The 25,825-nt window shown below is 38.5% G+C and overlaps 1 protein-coding gene across 6 annotated transcripts in view; it reads left to right on the top strand.

The window, feature by feature from the left end:
• The window catches only part of Pcdh15 (protocadherin related 15), an 827,095-nt gene that overhangs the window by 362,837 nt on the left and 438,433 nt on the right, over positions 1-25,825 (top strand). For all 6 annotated transcript variants that reach the window (XM_087598371.1, XM_087598373.1, XM_087598372.1 and 3 more), the window contains one exon: positions 2,744-2,899. In XM_087598371.1, coding sequence (XP_087454497.1) covers positions 2,744-2,899 — 156 coding nt within the window. The remainder of the gene's footprint in view (positions 1-2,743; positions 2,900-25,825) is intronic.

Raw genomic sequence — 25,825 nt, 5'->3', positions numbered from 1 at the left:
ATAGGATTTATTCCAATACGAAATTACACTGTGCCTTCAAGATTAGCCGCAGGGACCTCTTTACTTCACCGTAATCCATAGTGGTTAGAATTTATTGCCACCTAAGTTCATCCCAGCCACTAAGCATTGCACACACAGGGAACCAGAGTTGAGAATGACAGCAGTTCCCGGTGACCTGTTCCTATCTAATTTACGGCTGCTTAGCTGGAAGAAGGGGGACCCTCACACACTACATCTAACACCCGTTGAAAGCCTGTGACTTTTTTTTGCCCCAAAGCTACAGTCCTGTGTAAAACTGCGAGTGAAAATGAGGGGATTCATGTGTCTCTCTTTAAATATTTAGAAGAGAAATAACTGCAGGTGAATATGACGTAGATTTTCTTCCAAAAGTTGTGCCAGAATTAGCAGTAGGCATACTTAGTCTGGTTTTACTTTATAATTAAAACACAGTCATGTTCGACTAGACTATTAAGGCAGCCACTTTGAAGCTGGCAGTAAAGGCACAGGGGTCACTTTTAATTCTTCTGTGAATCGTCCGCAATTCAGTCCTTTACCTGGGACTTGAGGATTTTCAGGTAGCTTTGCTAGCAGGCTGTGCTTTAATATTCAGAGATGTTTTATTAAAGAGGCCCTCATAAAATAGTTGACATTAGCAATTGTTTTTTGTCTTCTTTAACTCCTGGAAGTTACCAAATACTCTCCAAGTGCACTAGCTCTGTTTTTCTGTTCACTTGCAAAATAGTGTCTGCTATCTCAAGTTCTTGTGCTTCTGATATTTGCAATGAGTATAGGGTTTACGCATAAGTGTTCCAACCTCTGATTTTAGTGTTGACATGTAAGCATATCTCCCACCTATACGTCTTTGTCATTTGTAATATTTAGGGGATTTTTATCTAAACAAATTGAGGGGTAGGGTTTCAATATATTATTTCAAAATTTATTGTTAATTACTAAGATGACTTTGTCCTTAGTTATGGTATTTACTATATGTTCTTGTGGGGTGTGTGTGTGTGTGTGTGTGTGTGTGTTACTTGAAATTTCTATAAATATAACTTCGCTAACTTCCTTGATGTCAGTTAGACACCACAACACAGGATGATGTCATAGCTCATGTAAAGATCTTAACCTGTGTTTTAAGGAGGCCACCACTTACCAATTCTGTCCCCTTTGTCTTTGTTGCTCATAGAAATGCCTGTTACATTTCGCTGTAGTTTAAACATATTTACTGCAGCACTTGTCCCATCTCCGGATGTGGTACGCAACTGGAAATCCACTTTCACTCCCTCAGTCCCGGGGATATTTGCCCTGTCGCCTGGATTGATTTAACCTAGCTATTAAGGAGCGTGTTTTATAATCCATCCCACTTTATTAGTTTATATTGCATAGATTTCATTTATTCCACTTTTTATGGATGGATTCAGTCTATTAATTTTGTTAGACACATATGTGCTCATATTATGAAGCAAGTGTAGTGTTGGGATTCGTGTACGTTGGTAGTGATCCACGTGGGTACTTGTCAGACACAGAACACATAGTCAGGAGTAGAGAGGAGGCCGACTAGGGAAACCCACACTGCTGATGCCCAGAAAAGGATGGTCCAGAGACCTTTGACACACAATGAATGGATGAGTAATAAATAGTTCATTTATTTTATAAATGTGCCTCCAAAATATGACAAATGATAATGCTGTACTTATAAAAATGGACCTCTAACACATGACAAGAGATAATGCTGAATGCATTGTAATTTTATTAAAATTGTTGAAGGCCATAGCAATTTGCTGTTCTGTGAACAGAAGATAGTGTCCTCACAGTCAGATTGAGCAGGTAAGCCCTGGTGATATTTTAGACTTCCCCTCAGTCATTCAGAGAGTGTTTCTGGAAGCCGGGTGAAAACTGATGTGGTGTCTCTAACGTCATTCACTCACCCGTCCTAAACACACATCGGCTGCTACACAGAGGGGTGTGACTAGGTATTGAAAAGCACCCCATGATTAGAGGGGTCCTCCAGTCTCATCGAGGGATGTGGATTGAAACAAACATACAAAGTATGTGAAGGGCTGGATGAGTACAGTAAAGAAAAATGAATCATGGAAATTGGAAAGATGAGGCAGGGCAGAGACAGGATATTAAGAGGGGAAAGCCCTCTGTGAGCTATTCTGACAAAACAATATTTAGAGTGAAAAATAGATGAGCCTGTTAGTGATAAAAGTGGTACACGTAGAAAATATGGACAGTGTATAGGTGTCTATGTGTGCTGTTTGAATCTGATTGGCTTACGAGTCAATCTCTTCTTTTGCTCACATTAATTTTATCATTAAGGGACAGACTATTTTCATAAAAGTCAGTGAAGAAAGAATAATAAAGTTTCTCACCTCTCAGGAGTTTAATGCAACTTTGTTTTCAAAAATTAATTTAAGACCATTGTTTCTTAGGATTTTAATAAAGAAAATAATTTTCTTTTTGTTCGAACAAATCTTAGCATGGGTTCTGTGTCTATTCACTAGCAAAATCTTACGATCATAATAGTACCTGAAGCCTTAATTGTTTAGTTGTGGAAGTAAACAATGAAATAACCAGGATTATCTTCTCTGACCTTTGAAGCAGGCCATTATCTTGGTTCCTGGCCTAATCATAGTACAAAGAGAGCAAGTGTTTAAACTGATAGCCAGGCAGTCAAGTGTGATGACAGTGTCAGACCTGACCAAAACTGTGTCTAAAAAGATGTTATTTCTTCCTGCAGCCACCGATGAACATACACTCCATTGTAGTCCAAGTCCAGTGTGTCAACAAGAAGGTTGGCACAGTGATCTATCATGAAGTACGCATCGTGGTGCGGGACCGGAATGACAACTCACCCACATTCAAGCATGAGAGCTACTATGCCACCGTGAATGAGGTCTGTGCCCTTGTGTTGATATGTGTTTGGCTTATATTGTAAACCCGTGCATTCCCATGCTAATGACGACTAATGTGTCTAGAAGTAAAAGAATGTAAAAGAAGAACAAATGGTTTTTAAAAAATGCATTCTGGTAACTCAGAATAGCATTACAGAAATTCAACTTGCTATAGAAAAAATGCAAACGACTATTTTTATTATAAAGTATATTGAGAGAATTCAAGGCATGCTACTGACATTTATGTTTATTGAAAAGTGTTGGTCAAAATGTCTTCAAATTTATGAAGTGATTTCACTAGATATTGAAAGAAATTTTTATGAGACATTATTTATAGTTAATGACTAATTTTTATATATGTGTGTGTATGTGTGTGTCTGTGCGTGTGTCTGTGTGTGTCTGTCTGTGTGTGTGTCTGTGTATGTATGTTTGTGTGTCTGTGTGTGTCTGTGTGTGTCTGTCTATGTGTTTGTGTATTTGTGTGTCAGTCTGTGTATGTGTCTGTGTGTCTATGTGTGTGTCTGTCTGTCTATGTGTGTTTGTGTGTGTCTGTCTATGTATGTGTGTCTGTGTATGTGTCTGTCTATGTGTGTTTGTGTGTGTCTGTCTATGTATGTGTGTCTGTGTATGTGTCTGTCTATGTGTGTTTGTGTCTGTGTGTCTGTCTTATGTGTGTGTGTCTGTGTGTGTGTCTGTCTGTGTGTTTGTGTATGTCTGCCTATGTCTGTGTGTCTGTGTGTGTGTCTGTGTGTGTCTGTCTATGTGTGTGTGTGTGTCTGTCTATATTTATGTGTCTCTGTGTGTCTTATGTGTGTGTATGTGTGTGTGTCTGTGTGTGTTTCAAGACCTTCTCATTTCATACCCCAGCGAGCTCACTCTGACTTAAAACTCCAAACTCAAGGTGATTCTTCTGCCTGATCTTCTCTAGTGTCAAGTTACAAGAATGAACCAAGTACTACCCTGTTAAGTTTTATAATTCAATTCTATGGTATCCAGAAATTTCAAACAGAAACCACACCATATTTTCTTTATTTTATTTTACATTGACTACTGATTCTTATTTGAAAATCGTGTTGAAGTTTTGACAATATCTTAAAAGTGATACTATTGCTTTTATTGAAAATTCATTTTTATTGTCTTTCTCCCCCTTGAACCAATGTCCCTCTGGTGTTTTACAATGGCCCGTCTATTAATTTGTTGTTAGACACTAAGCCAGAAAACATTTACAAAGTAAAAATAATATCACTTCCGATGCATACTATATAAACGCAAACAATATTAAGTTGCTATGAAAATACACTCAATATCTGAGACTATTCACTTTGCAGAAAACTTTTATTTGTAAACATTGGGTAAAATGAAATAACAGAAGGTGGATCGTCCGAGATAATGTCACTGTAAAATATTGGAGGATTAAAAGTGCAGCATGTCAGTGGCTCTTCCTGTCTTTCAGTCCTTCCATTGGCTCCTGTAGTAATCAAAGAGGCTGACTAGTTCCCAGGCCTCTTGCTTGAGGTTCGTTTAACGTGTTTTCTTTTTCAGGATCCAAAGTTCAGCGTTTGAACTAGAGTTTGCCCTTGGCTGATCGAAACTGATCGGCAAATCCTCTCAGGCAAAGGTCTAGATTAGGCCAAAGTCACTTTTTCGTTCATATCCATTTTCTTCCTGCTCCATACATAGTTGATTTTTCTTACTGGGACTTCAAACGCTCTTAATTTGGTTTTTAAAGCATCCCGTGTTTCCGGATTACTTTTTCCTCTCTCCTCTGATCCTTTTGCTGTCTTGTTGAAGAATAACTCTTCTCAGGGACCATTTCCCTCATGTCAGTCTGCTGCCCAACAGCTGCAACCTTTCCCATTACCGTCAGGGAAAAGGCTAGCTCCGTGAGTGGATCTTCAAGGCCTGCCCAGTCCCACCATTTGTCAATGCTCTGCTTATTCTGTGCCTCCACTAAAGGTGCCTCACCTTCTTCAAGTCGATTTTCCTGGTGTCCCCCAGGCATCCAGCAGTCTTGTCTTCTGTTCTATGAGTTCTTCTTCATTGTCGTCTAAAGTTTGGCTCAGGATTTTCTCTCCCATTGTGTTGAACAGTCCAGTGTCCTCTACAAAGCCATTCAGCTTTATGTGTGACAGACAGCTGAGACAAGCTTGACCCACTGACTCCATATTTGGTTGTACAGAGTATGTACTTCGTGGTCAAATCCATTTGCCTTCATTTTCCACCTGCTAGCTCTGATTCATATTTATGGTTTTAAAAAGCAAAGGTTTGACTATACCTGCCAATAATTTGAAGGAAAAAAGTTCATTTATTTAATGCCAGAATTGGTCAGACTAATTTTAATGACCCAGAATTGCATATGTCAGCATATATGAGTGTTTGTGTTTATACATGTGAGTATATACCTGTGTCTGATTGTTAGTTTGTGCATATATTGTACATGCATACATATATGTATGTATGTGTGTATGTATATATGTGTATACTTGTTCTGTACGTATGTAGACAAAAATCTCATCTACAACACTACCTATAAAATTAAAAAAAGTCTTTATCTGTCCCCAAGAGTAGAACATCCATGATATTTTTCTTGCAATTTTCTCATTTAGTACAAGATGGAAACGCTTAAAATCTACACTTAAAAAGTCACTCAGGATTTAATAAATTGTTGCTATGATATTATTTGACACTGCAATAAATTGCAAGACAGGTATAAAGTCACAATCACAGATTTTATAAAGAAAACTTTCCTTTCTCAGGCCCTGGTTAGTTCTTTTTTTCCCTCAGGGTGAGAAGACTGAGACTTGAGCAGTATCTAAAATGGCAGAAAATGGCTCAGAAACAGAGTTTATCCCCAACCCCAAACCCTTACTTTGGTTCCTCCTTCACTGGTAGACTGTTGTTGTGTATCTGAATTTGAAATAAACATCAAAGCTTATACTTATATTTTTAAACATAATCACTATCGCAGTCAGTACATTTATAAATAGGTTGAATTCTAGGAGGTAATATTCTTTGGAAGCATGTTTTTCTAGTAATATGCCAAAAAAATCAGCAAAACATTGCTAGTTTTTTTTTTATTTAAACTCCAAGTGATGACTATGATGAAGGTTATAATCTCTTATTAGAAAAGTAAAACACAAGATTAGTATGAGAATTTATCTCCCTGGGTAACTGTCAACTCAACTAGCGTCCGACAACTGTATCATTAATTAATTCTATAGGGTGGTTTGGAAAATAAATTGGAGAGTAAAATCTCAGTTCATTCTTAAGCTAGTTTGAAAGGTAAATCTTTACCAACAATAATGTCTTTAAAATACATATATCCCGGCAGGGGATTTAGCTCAGTGGTAGAGCGCTTGCCTAGGAAGCGCAAGGCCCTGGGTTCGGTCCCCAGCTCCGAAAAAAAAGAACCAAAAAAAAAAAATACATATATCCCATGGCTTAATATTTTTACCTAGCTTCTACCTCCCCAAATATATTTACATGCATCCCACCCCCCAAAAAAAATCCTTTTGAAATAACAAATAGCAATTTTGTTTTTTGGTAATAAATTTTTGTAATTTATTAAGGGAAAGATAAATACCAGCCAGCACTAAGATGTATGCTGCAATCATGTTTATCAGAGCCGGAGGAACAGGGTGTGAGGTTGCATATCTTAGAGACGTTAGACAATCTAAATCTCAACAGTAAGGATATCTCAACTCTACCTGACCAGAGTTAATATCACCTGGCATGCTAACACAGAAATGGACCCTAACCCTGAATAAAGAACTAAGGCAGCTAAGGAATGCTATGAGGGAGAGAGAGCATTCGTCTCCGTGGATGAGACGCTGACTGGCTATCCAACACCAGGTGGTCAGTGCTGAAGTCATATACATACAACTGGCATTATATGGACTGAGCAGATTATATTTACATATTTAAGATATAACAATAAGTAAAGAAAAAGAGACCAGAAGCCATGAATTGGAGAGATAGTGGGGGATGGAAGGGTTAATCTGAAAGGTTGGAGAAAGGGAAAAGAAAGGGAAAACTGTGTGGTGTGTGTGTGTGTGTGTTTCAAAAAAAGGAATAAAACAAAACAAAAACAACAAAAATCACCAAAACTATTCTAAAACCATCCCAAGCTTAGCGAAATAACAAAAATGAAATGAACAACTCAAACCTCGCTTGGAGTTTAAATAAAAGTATTAGCAATGTTTTGCTGAAGCCAGAGACATAAGGATGACAGATCAATGTAGCCAAGTTATGTTCCTCATTTTGTGGAATAAATTAGGGGGTCCCCAAAAGAACAATCCTCTCACTTGTTTTTTATTAATCATTCCATTTGTTTACATCCCAAATTATATCACCCTTCCTGGTTCCCCCTCCACAACCCCTCATGTCATCTACCCTCTCCCTCCTCCCCTTTGCTTCTATGAGGGTGCTCCCCCATCCATCCAATCCCATCCCACCACCCCAGCATCCCCCTACTCTGAGTCATCAAACCTCAGCAGGACCAAGGGTCTCCCCTCACCCCCATTGATGTCAGACAAGGCCACCTTCTGTTACATATGTATCCAGAGCCATGTATTTCTTACACTTTTATGTAAACTATTGCAGCTGGGGAATAAAACCTGTGACTAGTAAATAATAATACACATTTCACAGGAGCAGAAAGTCTCCCTTACACCTGCAAACAGGAGAGACTGAACGTACAACTATCTCCAGTACAAGACAGGAGTTTAGAAAATATGAGTCCCATGCTCAAACTAAAAGCAGACCTTTCTGCCTAGCATCCCGACACCCGAAGCAACAACTTATCCTACAGGGAAACTCTGAAAACAAATTCAGCAGTACAAACGTTATAAAGAATGTGCACATAACGATAACGTCGTTTTTCTCTGCATCCCAGTAGCCATTGCCCACAAAGTGTTGTCATGCTAACATTGTGATCAAAAACATGGCACAAATAACTAATGTGTGTGGAGTACAGAAAACAGATTCATAGAAATGAAAATAAAATTTCCCTTCTCACTCCTAAGTATCTAATTATTTTTTTCCTGTGCAATTGAAAGATAACACATAAAAGTACAAGGGGGTTGTATTCCCCCATCCAGTAGCTTAATGCCCACTTCAGGATGTTTCTATGCTATTGTATTAACATTCTTGCCATTCTATGCACTGTGTAAGTCTTTAGGGATGGAGATTAATTACATTTATGTCCAGCTATACAAATACAAGAGTCTCCTGTTCCCAATGAGATATGCTAGTAAGTAAAAATAAGAAAAAATATTAATGTATGTGAATAAATCTAAATATCAACTGAGTAAAACATTCATTTTCATTAACATGTATACATATGCATATTTATGTACATATACATGTGTATATACATTTATTTCCTAGGGAATATATGTGAAATACATAGAGAAATACTATAGTTATAAACCAATGAAACACGGAGAGATACTGAGAAGAATGGGAGCCTAGAGTATAAATGAAATAACAAATCATGTATGTTTTTTCTCCATCTTTATTAACTTGTGTATTTCTTATTTACATTTTAATTGTTATTACCTTTCCCAGTTTCCAGGTGAACATCCCCCTAACTCCCCCCTCCCCTTCTAGATGGGTGTTTCCCTCCCCACCCGCCCCCCATTACCGCCCTCCCCTCAACAATCACGTTCACTGGGGGTTCAGTCTTGGCAGGATCAAGGTCTTCCCATTCCACTGGTGTTCTTACTAGGATATTCATTGCTACCTATGCAGTTGGAGCTCAGGTTAAGTCTGTATATTTTTATATAATTGATTATTCATATCACTTAAATAAATAACCATTACTAGGCAAGAAAAAGCAAAAGACAAAGTAGCATGTCAAAATATACACATTTTACAAGTACATAAATTTATACCAATGTGTATTAATAAATACATTAAACTAAAGATACAAGATGAACAAATTGAAGGATATAATTTCAGCCTAAATTTAAATATTAAGCCAACTAGAGGTAGTTGAAAGGAAATAGAATAAAAAATATAGATTATGAAAACTTGAATTTAAAAGGAAGGAAGAAGGTATTACATGAAAATAACCATCATGCGCTAGGGAGATGGCTCATTGGTTAAGACCACTGGCTACTCTTCCAGAGGATCCAGGTTACATTCTCAGCAGCTACAGAACAGTTCCAGATATAATTCCCATTCTTAAAGATATGATACCCTCTTCTGGCCTCTGTAGGCACAGAAAACACATGGAGCACAGATACACACGCATTTAAACAACCACACACAGAAACACAAAGTAAAACAGATGACAATTTTAATAGTCATCCTACAAAAGTCTATTATAAACGGAAGAATTATAAATGAACATTCAAAATAGTTACCATAATAAATATGTGGGCAGTATACATTTATATATAAATAAAAGCAAAATTTGTATTTACACATATAAATAATAACATCATGACAAAGTAAGTTGGCAGAATAAAATCAGAAACATTAAGAACTGTCATCATATATAGAAACTAAAACTCTGAGTTAGCCAGAAAGAAAGGCTCCCCAAAAGACCCAGAGCATGAGCTGGCACAAGGCACCTTGCAGGTATGATTTATTATATTACACTCAATTAGAGGGACCATCCTGGGTTACCGTGGTGCCCAGTCTGGTCAACATGTGCCCTTAAAAGATATTGGTCTTCTGAACTGGCCACTGGGTCACAAACGCTCAATATATTAAAAGATAAAATCTTATGATGTACTCTCCACGATGGAATAAAACTAGTAATCGAAAATAGAACCTTGGAAAATAGAAAAGACATAGACATTTGACGAAGAGCTCTTTCTCACCCTCGCTTCCCAGGGGTGAATCATGAAACAGGCTTTAGAATCAAACCATTTCAAAGGGGAGAGCAGAAGTCCCTACATATGTATATAGACAGACCCCAACGGATCCCCAACCTCCACTGAATGAACAACAATTGACCATAGAAACAGCTGGTGTGCACGAAGCGGGCAAAGGCTTGGATTCAGTCACCCTAAAGGATAGAAGGTCTGGAAGGAAACAGAAAACAGATACCTACGTTTTGTTGTAAAAATATAAAAATGAAAAAGTATTGTCTTTTACCTCGCTAGGTCCAGCGCCACACTGCCCTAAAATATCTGCTAGATATCTTAGCGGAAACACATCCCAACTCCGCGGTGGCCCAGTGTCTCCTGCCGCCGCACACTTTGTTACACTCAAATCGTCACATTAAAAACACACAACACAATAATCTTTGACCCAATTGGTAAGATATAATTGTCCACCTAAACATACAAAGCCCAGCGCCATCCATCCCTTAAGAACATTTGTGGAATCTTAACGTCATTCGCCATATTTTCCTGCAGTGGCTTCTCTCTCTCTCTCCTCTCCTCCTTTCCATTCCAGTCTCCTCCTCTTCCTTCAAACTTTTCTCCCGCCCATCCTTACTTCTCCTCCAATGACAGGCCTCCTTCTATCCTGTACCTGCCCTTCACCCTGTTCTTTACAAATTCAATGGGGAGAAGAATTAGCATCAAAATACAGATAACTCCAGGGCAAACCACAACACCTCCTAACGTCAGTAAAGGCTGAGATGTGCTGAAAAGAGCAAGTGTAGAAACACAGAGTTGCATCACAGGAAGAGCATCCACACAATGAAGTGTGGTAGACAGAGAGAATAGAGAAGATATTTGAAAAACATTTGACAGTGGAAATCCAGAATTGATCTGGAACATGATCTCCCACCCCTAACTAAGAAGCTTTCTACAATTGAGACCCACTTGAAAGGAAAAGAATTCCTTTTCTCCAGTGGAGTCTCATTAGGCAAGTTAATCACACAGAACTGTAGACTCCATGCCCCCCAAAAAAGACCAACACAGAATGAATTTACTAGTATTTTTGTAGACTTTTTGTCTCGTATTGCCTTGTTTGGGCATTTTTTTTTCTTACTGATCCTTTTTTTTATACATTATGGTTCCCAAACTTGTGTTTTTATGGGTTTTGCTTTTGTGTCTGTATGTTTCTTGCATTTTTTCTCTTCATTTTTATTTTTAATTTTGGTTGCTTGCTTTCTAAAGAGGGGAAGAAGAAAGGATGCAGAATTCAATGGAGGGAGAGTTAGGGATGAGTTGAGGTAGGAGAAACTGTGGTCAGAATATAGTGTATGGACAATAATTTTAAATATAAAGAGAGGGGGAAATATAACAAGAAATTAAGTTACAGAATCTAAGAGGAGCTCAAAAAAATGTAACGTCAAACCATAATGATGTATAAATGCGGAAACTTGAGAAACACATCGACAAGTATTTCCTAAGAAGTGTAAAAATGGCCAGTAAGTATAAGAAAAATGTTGTTTAATATCACTAATTTTCAGTAACATATAAAAATTACAATGAGATATTATATGTTAATTATAATGGTTCTTTTCAAAAGGATGTGAAATTTCATGGTGATCAAGAGGTGGGGAGGGGAACTGTGTACGCTCGCTATTGGTGGGAATGAAAATTAATAAATTTCCATCATGAAAATAAAACAAGTAAAAATAGAAAGATGCTCGGATGTCATCTATTCAAAACTGAGTTTGTAACACACAGAAATGAAATCAAAGAGATACCTAGCCTCCAATGTTTACTCTGACAAACCCTCTACACTATGAAATCAATAGATGTATTGTTCACGCTTTAATAGAAAAACAATAAATGGTTTCCATACAAAACCAGTACTACTCAGTCATAAATTTGAAACCATATAATTTATAATGAAACAGACAGATCAGGGGTGATTGAGTGAAATAAGCCAGGCATAGAAAGCGACATACATCAAACTTTTCCTCATAAATGGAAGATTAAAAACTTGGTATCTACAGAAATGGAGACTGGAATACTCACTATTAGATCTAGAAAGATGGGAGGAGGAGGGAAGGATCTGGTGTGACAAGTACACAGGAGAGATATGCCCTATAGGGCAACACTGTAGATCAACAGAAGTTCATAATTTATTATTAAAAAAGTACGAAAGAAGACCTCAAAGTTTCCTATCACGAAGAAGTACCAAGTTGTTAAAGAGGCAGTGGGTCTAATTATTCCGTAGACTAAGAATTAAACATTATATGTAAACACACATATATATACACACACATATATACATACACACATCATATACACCATATGTATATGTATATTATATGTATTTGTGTTTATACACATAAATATAAATATACATATATACATATATACAAATACACATATACACATACACACACACACACACACACACACACACACACACATATATATATGCTTGCTACTTTGAACCCCAAATATGTGTGTACACTTATTGAGGTAGAACAAGAAATGTTTGCCTGCCAGTAGTCAGCAAAAGGTAGAGAAAGAAGACAGGAGAGAAATGCTGTAGGGGTTGGTATAATGGAGGCTATAGTGGAGATACAGAATTGCTGAGGAGTCCAAGGAGGGTGTGCCAAGGAATCCCACTCCTTGGTCCCAAAGGGCAAAATTAACCAACTGAAGGAGGCCATGTACACGAGCTTGGGAGTATAGTCTTTCTCAGAATCCTTGGAGGAAAACCTCGGATTGCACACTGCCTGCTTTCCAGCTTTGTGGAAGCTGCATCCTCGTTAGCGTAACTATGTATAAGGAAAAAAGATTCTGTTTAAGACACTAAATTTGTTCTCATTTGGTTAGAGAAAATATGGAGATGAGTGTGCGAATCTCTCTGTGGTGGATTAAAGAGATAGGAAATGAAGTACAAAGAAATAGAAGATATTCTCAAACTTAGCAAAAATGGTCTAGTAGATTCATAAAAAGTATTTTATTCAGCAAGCACGGGATTCATAGCTTCCAAGGGTACAAAATGGGATGAGAATCTCCCAAATGCTGGTGTCTACAGTTCTATAAACCCCTCCCAAATGACTGAAATCATACAAAATATGTTATAAAAACCTTATTTTTCAGCTTAAAAGATCAATGAAGACAGATGACAAACTTCCCCCATATAATCAGAGAATAACATAAAACTCAAGATTCACACTTAATGCTGCAAACTTTTCAGAAAACAAACAAGAAATATTAGTCAGTTGAATTTACCAAGTTTGTTGGATAGGAGTTCTGCATTTTAAAAATATTTTTGTAATTCAACAACAAATGGATAATGGACTTTCGAAAAATGAAATATATCCATATACAAAACTCCATGGCCATTCTAAGTGTATAGATGTTGGCTGAGATGCACAGATTTTGGTCCGGGCAAATGTTTGATTTGGTTCATTAAATCAACTGCACGATGCTTTTATTGGGGAGGCCATTAAGACAGTGTGACTTTGTTTTAAACTGGGAGCAACTGACTCTCGATAGTACTTACTGAAATGAAGTTTTGGTTGCATTTATTTTTTAATTAGATTTTGCTTTGAATCTAAAGGTAAGTACAATCGCAATTTTCAGCAAGGTCACGGATTCACCGCGATGTTGATGCATTCTTGACCTTAAGTGTATTGGACCAAATGCTTTGGAGCCCTTGCGTCTATAAAACTAATTAGGTAGATAGGTTCCCTATGAATCAAGAGTTCTGTTTGTTTGTACTTACCGAAAAGAAATCAATAATATACCTAGCAAGCATTCGTATAGCAAGTTCAGAATAAGAGCTACAATTGCATCCAGTCCGGGTATTCAATGACGATCAGGTTGTTTATGATTTTCATCTTCAAATATAGTTTTGTTCTATCCTTCTGTGCTTCCAATTCTTCGTGTAAAATTGGAATTATCCTCCCAGAATCCATCATCAGATTAAGGGAGTACACACAATGAATTGGAACCAGAAATTAGGAAAAACAGATTTTATCCTACGCCGTGCATGATTTCTAACCAGTAAGCGTGGAATTGGAAGGAAGTTCATGCATGACGTTTCAAGGAAACAGGAAACAGATATGCTGCATAATTTTGGTCAGCAGTGACAACACACAAATGTTTTCCTACGGCGCCATCGGCAGGAACAGTGTGATTGTGGGAACCCTGGGCATTTATTCATTTTAGAGCTTTTCTGCCACTGGAGAAGGTTGACATACTTCTCCCATCTTAGAAAGCCTGAGGTCACATCGATGACATCACGTCAATGACGTCACATCAATGGCATCACATCGATGAGGCAACTTCACGCCACTCCCTTTTGTACAAATGTCTGTCTCCTCTGTGGAAATCTTCCACGCATGCCCTGCACAACTTGATACGAGGAGCCCAAGGAGGTTCACCGTTACACATTTAAAGATGTGTGTTTGATCCATTTCGATTGCATTCTGTCCTCAATAACGTAAAATATCAAAGGCTTCTTCACAACTCTAAATCCAAGATGGCCACTTACAATTTAAAGAAGAAGTCAATGCGAGATGCTAAAGTAACCTTAGGGTTTTTTTTTTAAATAAAAAAAAATTATGTTGTAAACGTTGTCATCATAACTACAGCACAAACTATGCCTGCCTTGGCTAACACCTTAAAAGACCGTCAGAACAACTTTTAATATTTACTTCCTAATGTTTTATAGGACTTATTTTAGCAGCCTCATCTCTATTGAGTATTGAGTGGAATGAGAGCCCTCCATGTTAGCATGATAATGCTACTAACTGCTGACACTGAAGTACTCTGGTTCATAGAAGCGGGGGAAGGGGATAACATTTGAAATGTAAATACATGAAATATACAAGAAAAATAAAATAAAATAAAATAAAAAGAAGTGCTGGGGTGACAAACAAATTTAATTTTCTTTCCTGTAAAATATCCCATTTAAAACCTGTGTACACCTCTACATAATCTCAAACTTTGTCTCCTCATAGTTGCATAGGAAGATGGAGAAGGATGTATGTGTCATCAAGCTTTCCAGGTTCTCTGCTAACTATTGACTAACGAGAGTCAGAGGCCAAATAGCCTCGCTTTAAAATACAGAACTTTGCCACGATACTGTAAACACACAAGGCAAAAACAAGGCTTCGGAAAGTAGCAAATTATCAATACAAAATATAAACACATATGGTTTGGGCCTCCTACCTTGCTTCAAGTCACGTTTTCTCCAAGTGTAAGAACTGAATAATTGACATCATTTGTGTCAGTAATTATTCATCTCAACATCACAGTTAATGGGAGAATCACGTTCTATCTAAACTATTGTAAGGAAGGAGACATTGGAATACTCATGACACGGGCTCCAGTTTCAGGATGAATGCTTCCTGTCTGTAGACATAGGAAGCAGGTTACTTTCCAAGAGAAGTAGATCCTTCTGCCAGAAAAGTGATGAAACATTTTAAGGTAGTTACTGCTAATTAAATGAAGCTATGAGCTGACAGTGAATCCCAATAATGGTTAGGGAGTGAGACAGCAAGCTCCTCCTGCAGGCCGTAATCTCCACCTTCACCCAACACAGTCCCAAAACTGTGATGATCAAAGTTAAACATATACAAATATATCACGGTGAAACTTTAACGTGAAGTTATTAATATTTTACTCTATTACTACCATATTCATATTTGGATAAGTCTAGATCTTGAGATTTTTAATCCTCCTGCTAATAATTTTTATAAACAAAGAAAACTGGGTTAGCACAGCACAATAGGATAAAGACAGTTCAAACCTGTTTACAACTGAAGCAAATATAATTTAAACCACTGTGTTTGCAGTTTTTAGAGTAGATTATAGGATGGTGATCACACAAAGTTAAATGTGGTTGTTTATAGGAACAAGGCTACCAGATATAAGTGTTGTGGGTTCCCTGGTGCTGTTTGTGTTTTGATGTTAATTCTGCTTCCTCAAGAGGAGCTGCCCCAAAAGAGGAGTAGATCAGTTACTCGGGTGATCTTCTTGAACCTTCTCCCCATTCTAACTGGTCAAATAAAGGCTGGGGCCTATGATTGGGCAGTGGAAGGGAAGGGCAGGACTGGAGGTCTCAGAGAGGGGAGGAAGGAGAAGGAAGATCGAGGACAAGGATGGAGAAGAAAAGAAGATGGGAACCAATATGGAGCAGAACCATGTGGCCAGGAAGTGAAACTAAGAGCTGATAGTGAATCCCGCTAATGGTTAGGGAGTGAGACAGCAAGCTCCTGCTATGAGCGGTAATCTGCACCTTCACCCAACACAGTTCCAAAACTGCGATGATCAAAGTTAAACATACACGAATATACCACCCATTCTAGAAATAGATCTGCCCAATCTAGGCAGATAGCTTACAAATATAATTACTGAGTTGTATGTGTTTTTATACGGGCTCATTGGGGTTGGAATCGACTGCAACACAACAGTCATGTGTGTGATTATATGTTTAATAATTTTGATAGCCTTCTGTTACGCCCACCTCGTCCGGCAAGGAAGACACAACACCGTCGGATCCTTGTCAACAGCCTTTATTGCAGGACACCTTCATTGCTGATACAGGGACCTCGAGCAGCAAAAGCGCTCGCCTTATATACACAACAGTATGCTAATAATCCTTCAGGGGTTGGCGGGGCACGGGTCACCCCACTATCACCCCACTGTCATCCCACTATCACCCCACTACTTGTCCTCCAGGGATTGGCAGAGAATGAATCACCTCACTAGCATGGTACCGCCCCTCATTAGCATATTACTGGCCAACTGACACCAGGTGCAAAACCCATGCATGCGCAGTACCGTTGTTCACCACTGGAGGGCGCCCTACAGCCTTCCCCATAGAAAGCCATACTGTCAGGAGGTCTCTATATAGTAATGAGATGTCCATCAAGATGAGCATTGTAGTTATAGCTCTTGGCTTTTGATGGAGAGCTTTTCATCTTTGAACTAGGAGATACGTTTGTTCGACTGGAGGTCGTGTTTAGCCTTACGTGCAGCCATATTTATTCCTGTTGGTGTGGCGGAGCACATCCTCCAATATGGCCTCCTACACCAGTGTTTATCTAATATTATGTCTTTCTTTCCTGTCCTTGTTTTATCTTTTAAATTTTTGATATTATACTATGACTACACTTCTTCTCTCCTTTCTCTCTTACTTCCAAAGCCTACCATATACCCCTCCTTGCTCTCTTTCAAATTCGTGGCCCTTTTAATCCTTAATTGTTATTGAACGCATATAATATTCTTTTGAAGAGGTGTTCAAAAATCTTTCAGCTACCTTATTTTAACTGTACCTCCTCCCCCTTGAAAAATATTTAACATTTTGGCTTCTCCCAGTCCCATTGAATATGTAAGAACTGTCTTGGACCACAGAGAGTGTCTAGCATGCAGCCAGCAGGGTATGAGAGGATACACACTTATCGTAGGTGACATTGGGACACCATTGCCATGTGCTAAGTTAACACTGGAGAGGCACACAGATGGACCACAAAAATAATTGAGAAAATTTTTCTCACAGTGCTTCATGTAAATTTACATTTTGTCATGGGTCAGATTCATAGATATCTTAGCTATAGTTAGACTCTGGGACTTAGTTAAAATGATTAAAATATGATTCTATCTACCGGCAGGAAACAGCTACTGTATGTCAGTCAGGTTAAGCCACACATACGAACAAAATCTAGAATCATTTCTTTTCTCTCTTTCAGTCTCTGTCTCTCTCACTTTCAAAGGCAGCTTGCTCAGCTTAATAATAAAGAATTGTGGTTTTGCTGTATATGGCATTTATAAAATTAAATTAACGTAAATTATTATTTAGGGAAGTATAATTTTAATTAGCTATTTTATTTAATTACATCCCAAATGTTTTACCCCTATTAGGTCGCCCCTCCCAGAGTTCTTCACCTTATCCCCGTTCCCTTTCACTTCTGAGAGGGTACCCCCAGGGATTCCCGGGGCGTCAAGTCTCTCCCACTGAAGCCAGCCAGGGCAGTCCTCAGCTACATATGTCCCACGGGCATTGGATCAGTCCATGTAGGTTCTTTGGTTGGTGGCTTAGTCTCTGGGAGCTCCCATGGGTCCAGATTTGTTAACCCTGGGTATTCTTATGGGGTTACCATTCCCTTCCACTCCTAGGGAAGTATAATTTCTTCCTTTGTTCTGGTGAAACTATCGGGGAGATGCTTCATTGTCATACTTTTATAAGAACAATTTTTCCATAAATGCGACTTTGAGAAGTTGTCAAGTCTCTGTGCATCCCTATTCAGTATTAGTAAGTTCTTAAATCTGTATGATTCACTCTTCTAAATTAACAAAATCAGAAATCAAAAGCGGGACACAACAGCAAGCACCTTGGAAGGACAGAGAATCCTAAGGACCTACTTTAAAAGCCTGCACTCCACAAAATTAGAAGATATAAAGGAAATGGATAATTTTCTTAATAGGTTCCACTTATCAAAGTTAAATCAAGATCAAATAAAAATTTGAATAGATCTCTAACCCATAAAAAAAGAATTAAAAATGGACCCCCAGTATTATTAACTTGAAACTAATTATTTATGTACCCTTAGTTTTCTTAAACCCAGCATCCTCGGTATTTCTGCTGATGAACCTTGTCATTTTTAATTGCTTTGTTTCTCCTTTCAAACCTAGACTATAGGAACAGACAACCATCTCCTCTAATACATAAAAGGTGATATTCACGTTTATGATATAGAAAATGCATAGCTATATATATTAAGGTGTGTGTGTGTGTGTGTGTGTGTGTGTGTGTGTGTGTGTTAATCAGGGTTTTTATTCCTGCATAAACATCACGACCAAGAATCAAGTTGGGAAGGAAAGAGTTTATTCAGCTTACACAATCACATTTCTGTTCATCACCAAAGGAAGTCAGGACTGGAACTTGCTCAGGGCAGGAAGCAGGAGCTGATGCAGAGGCCATGGAGGGATGTTACTTACTGGCTTGCTTACTTCCTTATAAAACTGAGACCAGCCCAGGGATGGCACCATCCATAATGGGCTGGGCCTGCCCCCCTTGATCCCTGGATTATAGCTGGATCTCATGGAGGCTCCTTTCTCTGTGATAAATCCAGCTTGTGTTAAGTTGACACACAAAACCAGCCAATATATATATATATATATGTGTGTGTGTGTGTGTGTGTGTGTGTGTGTGTGTGTGTGTGTGTATTCATAGCTGAATATATACCACATGGTGATGTCTAAATTTACAACCACTTGTCAAATGTCTCATAAATATATACATGTATTTATATTAGTAAAGAGTAATCTGGCTTTTTGCTCTTCTCTCCTCTGCTCTCTTGCCCTCTTCCCCTTTGTCCCTTCTCTCCCCATTCCCCTCCCCGCTTCCCTCCACATGCTCATGGCCGACCTTTACTCCTCTCCCCTCCTACTCTTCTTCTCTCATTAAACCTTTCCACGTGGGGAAAAAAAAAAGAGTAATCTGAATGTGTGAAACCCATGAAGCTCATAGCATATCAGCATGTATTTCTGGAAATGTACAGTTTTCCAATATGTTGTACATACAGGAAATCACACTAACTCCAGTCTATCTGTTTGCCCCCAGCTCAGAGACAAACAGAAGAGACAAGTACTTCCCCTCTCCCCAATGCCATGCTTTTAGTCATGGTGTCTGTGGCTTGGGAGAGGCCCATCACACTGAGCAGCATAATTGACACACATTATTACTCTACTGTTCCCATGATGATCTCACTCAGAAACCCTTCACACATGTACCTATGCAGCATCATACTTAGCCAAATATGTACCCGCCCTGTAGCCAAGAGAAGGTGAAAACAAAAACAAAAACAACAGTCCTGACAAATGAACCAAATCCACACTGTACAAGATATTATCCCAAGACTGAGGTTTTTTTTTTAGATTTATTTATTTATTATATATAAGTACACTGTAGCTGTCTTTAGACACACCAGAAGAGGGGCATTGGATCTCTTTACAGATGGTTGTGAGCCACCATGTGGTTGCTGGGAATTGAACTCAGGACCTCTGGAAGAGCAGTCGGGTGCTCTTAACCGCTGAGCCATCTCTCCAGCCCCAAGACTGAGGATTTTTGATTAGATAGCAAGCAAGCATCCCAAACTTATAGGAGTAACAATAAAATGTGCATTACATTGCCTCCTGCTGAGCAGATGTCCTTGATAATCGTCATGCGATGTCTGTCTAAGGCCATGGTTCAGACAAATTATATCGATAACTAGAAAACAATTGTGTGCTCATCTGACGACCTGTCATAAACTCTTGTTTTGCTAGATAATGTTGCCTTGTTGATGATGTTCATTTCTTAGCCAAAACAGAGCACCCTCTACGTCTGATAGCGTGTTTTGTCACTAAGCAACAGGACACTTCAGATCTCCTCAGTTTGGGGAAACATGTAAGGAAGAGGAAGGCACATGTTTTTGCAGAAGCAGGAGACTGTCTAGTCATCATGTTGAGTTTCTTGGGAAGAGGGAGAAGTCTTACAGCCAGGCCCATTCTCCCAGGAGTGTCCATCTCCTTAAGGTCCCACAGAGTACCAAACAGCACCACTATCCAAGACCAACACCTACGGAAGACTTTTCACATTTAAACCGCATTTCAATTGTTGTTAATCACAAGATGAAACAAATATTACTTATCTAAATTTACATATAATGTATACTTATTCCATTGTACTTCTGATCTCATTATAAATCTTAAAAATTGTATTGTAAAGGAAATACAGCAAATGTAAAAGACTTAGTACACTTCCCTTAGCAATAATGCCTGGTGTTTAACCACTGGGCAAGGCTGCCTTGCTCAGTTTCTTTACTCGTTCCAGTAATCTATAGCTGTTTTGTTTTAATAGAATGTTCTTACATACACTGTGACATCCATTTCAAAGCGTATGTTGCACTGGGCTCCTATTCTTAGAGCCGTTTCTGTGTTTTGGAATTTCGAAGTGGCATTTTTTTATTAAGTTGGTACTATTGATTTTTTTTTCCTTTTCCTTTTTGCCTCTGTTTTATTGCAAGTGGACACTCCCAGCGTGGTGTACCTCTGTGAGTAAATAGTAGACTGGTATCAAAATTGTTTTTTTTTTTCAGTCTCTGTTGTAATCTGCTGAAACAGGGCAGCAGTTTTGAGAAGTTCTTTAAAGTCACTGTGTTCGTACCACAGTTTGCTTGCAAAAGCAAGATCAATTAGAATGACATATTCTGAGAGGCACCATGAAAGAATATCCAACACCAGCACTATATGCGAATACGAAACCCCAGAAGCCACTAAGACACCCATTCTGATGAATACATATATTTGATTTTTTTTTAAATCTTTTCATCTTAATGTTAGGAAACTAGAAAAAGACTTGAATTGATATGAACAGAAAGGAAAAGCCATATTAAGAGAAACTATCTTCAGTCTAGTTATGTGTTACCTGTTCAAGTCCTTACTCATTTCTTCTTGGGGACAATGAGCCGTAACAGTTATCCAGCCACAGCAGGCAACAGCACTGAAAGAAATGTTTTACTGTATTCCTTATTTAGAAATGATACTTTGAAGCAAAGCCTAAACTCATAGGTAATCGTTTTGATATTATTTTTCTTTTTTTTTGGAGCTGGGGATCGAACCCAGGGCCTTGTGCTTGCTAGGCAAGCGCTCTACCACTGAGCTAAATCCCCAACCCTCGTTTTGATATTTTTATTGACACTAAAAGATCAAGACTTTATGCTAAAACATACTTTTAGCATAAATTTCATCCATGAATGAATTGTATTATTGACTTCGCTATTTCCAAAGTCAAGTCCTAAGTGTTACCTTCAATCAAGTCAATAAATGGGCGGGACCAGACCTCTCAAGCCATCCCCTCTGTAGGGACTGAACACTCTTGCAAACAGTAGTCTAACATCTTTGCCTTTATTAGTTTTGCTAGTTTGACGTGAATTATACATTGCACATTCCTCTTATGCCAGAGCTTCCTGTCTCATTATTACGTCCATCTGCACCAATCCTATGGTCCTACTGTGTGCCGTGGTACAAGGTAGTTCACCGTATACTTAATTGGCTGCAGATGAAGAAAGGATATTTGTGTTCTCAGCGACTATTGTACCGTAATGCTGTATCTCCATCCGGGGACCATTGACAAACTCTCAGTTAAATCTGTTAACGCTCATCTATGTAGGCTATTATACGTGGAATGGGGGTACACACGGTCATATTTTTAAAGAGGAAAGTCCAAGTCCCAGGATACGCATGACTTTTCCAAGGAAATATTTTTAAAGCGATTAGGAAAATTAGTCTCTACTTCAGAGCAGCGGCATTCACTGTGCTCCACCTCCTGGGCAGTCTTGGTATTTTTATGATTTCTAATTTGAGTCCCAGCTGGTTAAGTGTGTAGACATGATTTATCTACATCTTAATAAATGTTTCCTGTTGCCAGTTGAAAGAAAAGAGTTTTTAAATATTTAATGACTACCATCCCATTTTTGATAACTATTCTATCCCGGGGTCTGTCATTCTCTATTGAGTTATGAGTATTTTTATACATCCTGGGCATGAATTCTTTGTTGAATACATGTACTCTGACTATCTCTACCAACTTGTGAGCTGTTCTTTTAAAACTGTTCCAATGTGCTTTTTCATGACTTAGATGTCATGTTTCCCACTGAATAATCCATTCATGATTACAATGCTATGGGAATGTTATATATCTCCTAGAATCTTATAACATACATTTTAATCTATAGTCTATTAAAAATCATTTTTAATATTTACTAGAAAAAAAAGACTAAACATTGACATTTTTTCTAGGTGAACATACTATGGCCCCAGCCCTTGTTTCAAAATTCTGTTAGATTCTCATTGCTCTGAAGTACTCTATTCTGGGTCAAGGAACTCTCTGTGAGGCTGTTTCTGCTATGTTTTATGCTGAAGTAAATACAGCCTGAAGTCAGTGTCTCCAACTGAAGTCTTGAACTCAAGAAGAGTCTGACTTACTTCTCACTTAGTTTGTGATTATCTGTTCCTGAATCTGTGGACTTTCGTTTAAGTTTTTTTTTTTTTTTCCTATCATACTCGGAATTTCCTTAACTTACATTGATTGGAAAGAAAGGACACCATTCCTTAATGAATCAGCAAATGCACTGATATGTGTGTTCTTTAACAAACAATTGAACTATTGAACCAACCCATCCTTTCTAAACCTCAGGCCAACTTTAACATTTGTAGGAAGAATGTTGCGTTTCAAAGGATCTATGTGAAAAGCCACGGTCTGTGGTTCCTTCATTCTGAGTTCTACATCTAAACCTTTGGTTTGTGTTTGGTCAAGGAAGTATTTGTTTTTACTCTTCTGAAAGAACACACACACACACACACACACACACACACACACACTCACACACACACACACACACACACACACACACACACACACTCAGTTGTCCAGCATCATTTATAGAAGAAAACCTTTCTATCCCAATATGTATTCTTGGTACTCTAATCAAAATTAATTTGACAACAAATATATGTGTCTATTTCAGAGTTTATTCGTTCCAGAATTGGTTTATATGTTGGCCTTACCTTAGTGTCATGTTGCTTGTGTCACTATGGCTTGTAGCATGTTATGAAGTCTGGTCTTGTGTTGTCTCTAGGTTTGTTCCTTCTGCTCAACATTACTCTGCATACATTTGCATATGCCTGTGTGCCTCTTGCTTTGTGGCAGCTTCATCTTCATGTAAGCACATTCACATAAACTTGCTGCTGTTTTGTGTTTTTGGTTTATTAATTTTTTTTAAAAATTGTCCCAATCAATTGTAAGGAGGTTTCTCTGTAATAATCATATTTAGGAATGTAAAAAAATATGTTTACAAGACCTACATTGTAGCATGGTATCTATAGTTCCTAAAAGGTGCAGAAAGTGATTGTTAAATATTTTCACCATGAAATTATGCACAGGTGAGATAATACAGTGTTAACTAGTTAGGTTTTTATCTTTCTGTACTGTGTACATATTTAAACAAACCATCATGTACATAATACATATAGAAAATTTGATTTAAATTAAAAAGTTAAAGTAGATTACATAACTAAAGAGAGAAGAGATTGCAGGCAAACTTAAATCTTATATTTTAAGATAATCTGCTTTCTGTTGTACTACAAATAAAGCCTAACGTTATTCAATTTGCAGCCATTTCTCAGTGAGCATCAACTCAAACTCTTTCTTATAAGTACAAAATAATTCTGCCATGTTTCACTAAAGATATCCTCAGAGCGGCAAAACATTTGCTATCAGATCCTTTTTCTACTTGAGGTCCAATAAAGCGACACTTTACATTTGCTGTCCGAGGCAGGGTTTCCTCTGTGTAGCCTTGGATGTCCTAGAATTTGCAGACCAGGCTGACCTTGAACTCACAATGATCTGCCTGCCTCTGCCTCCCAAGTGCTGGGATTAAAGGCATGTGCAACCACTGCCCAACTTGTCCTTTAAAAAGCAAAAGAAAACAAAAACAAAACATTTGAAATCAAAATAGGATCAATACCCCCTTCTCTTTCCTCCCTCTAGACCCTATCATTCAATTCTTCCTCTTTATCCTCTTTCCCCCTCAAGGTGATAGTCTCTTCTTCCCTGTTCACTATACACACAAACACACACACACACACACACACACACACACACACACACACACACATGCCAATATACACATATATGTATGCACAGATATTTATGTACAACATGCTTAGTCCATCTCCTTTGTATCTGTGCACAGTTTCATAGCCAAGCAATCTGTTCCAGACAGTCCACAGGGGTCTCTTCCCAGGGAGAGACAACTCTTCCTCTCCCAGCAGCCACCAGTTGCCCACAGTTCCGTGAAATCCTCCCCTACCCCTGCCTAATGATACTGCCATTGTTCGGGCCTTATCTATGCCGCCATTTTTAGGAGAGGCTTTTTCACAGCCAACTTCCTAGTAATCTAGGTCTTACAATTTTTCTGCCCCCTCATTTGTGATGTTCCTTGAGTCACAGATGCAGAAGCTGTGATGTGGATCTATATACTGCGCCTAGGATATCCATGATCCATTGGTTCCTGCAGTGTTTCCAGTTAAGGTTTTCTGTGATGGTCTCCATTGGCTGTAAGAAGACTCTCTTTTGATGAGAGGAAGAAGCTATACTTAGCTGTGGATAAAAGGATAAGATTTAGAATACAGTTAGTGATTATGTTTGTTTAGTAACATGCGAATAATAGATGCTTATACTCTGTGATCTCACCAACCCCAGGAAGCAGGCCAGGATTCTAGCACCCAGGCACGATTTCATTTCAACTGAGTGGTCCCTAAATCAATTAGAGTGTTCTTGGTAACGACCAACATGTGAGTTTCACTTTTTAAATGCTTATGGATAGCTTGCTTGCACTAGTCCCGCTGGTGCAAAGTTGAACAGTCCTCTGAGGGGAGAGTGAGGATGGTTATAGGACAGACCGAAAAGAAGACTTCAGAGACAAAAGTTACAAATTGGGAGGGCTGCAGGTCTATACCACACCAGCCCTGAATGTGTTTCTCAAAGCTTTTACATACTTTACAGTATCATGGGAAACAAAGTCACAAAGCTAGCAGAGACAATAACTGATGTACATTGGATATCTTTTCCCGTCAGGAGGCCTCTCTATTTCTTCCACCAAGATTAATAGAACTTTCAGCTCCTGGCCTTGCACTCCTGTGTCAGTGGACCAAGAATTCTGCTAGCTAACCCTGACCAGCCTTGGCGCTGCCTAACAGGCAGGCTTTCAGAGAAGCAGGCAAAGGTGGCTCCCAACACTTGCTGTAGTCATCACTGTCATGATTCATAGCTGTGGTATGAATCATTATGAACTATTAATTTCTTCCCTCTGTTGACCAATTCCATAGTATCTCCCAGTAGTATGGAAGCCAGACCACAGGATAGAAGCATTTGGGTCAAATCTAGCTCCAGTCATCCAAGTCCTATGCCCTAAGTATTTGGCAAGCTCAGCACCAGTCTTTTGCCTCCAACATCTTCAATAAAAGGCTATGATAAGAGTCTTTCATATTGGGAGTCAC

The sequence above is a fragment of the Rattus norvegicus genome, chromosome 20 (genome assembly GCF_021556685.1).
Source record: "Rattus norvegicus strain SHRSP/BbbUtx chromosome 20, alternate assembly SHRSP_T2T, whole genome shotgun sequence".
Classification (NCBI taxonomy): domain Eukaryota; kingdom Metazoa; phylum Chordata; class Mammalia; order Rodentia; family Muridae; genus Rattus; species Rattus norvegicus.
Note: the sequence above shows the minus strand (reverse complement) of the source record. Positions and strands in the feature narration are given on the sequence as shown.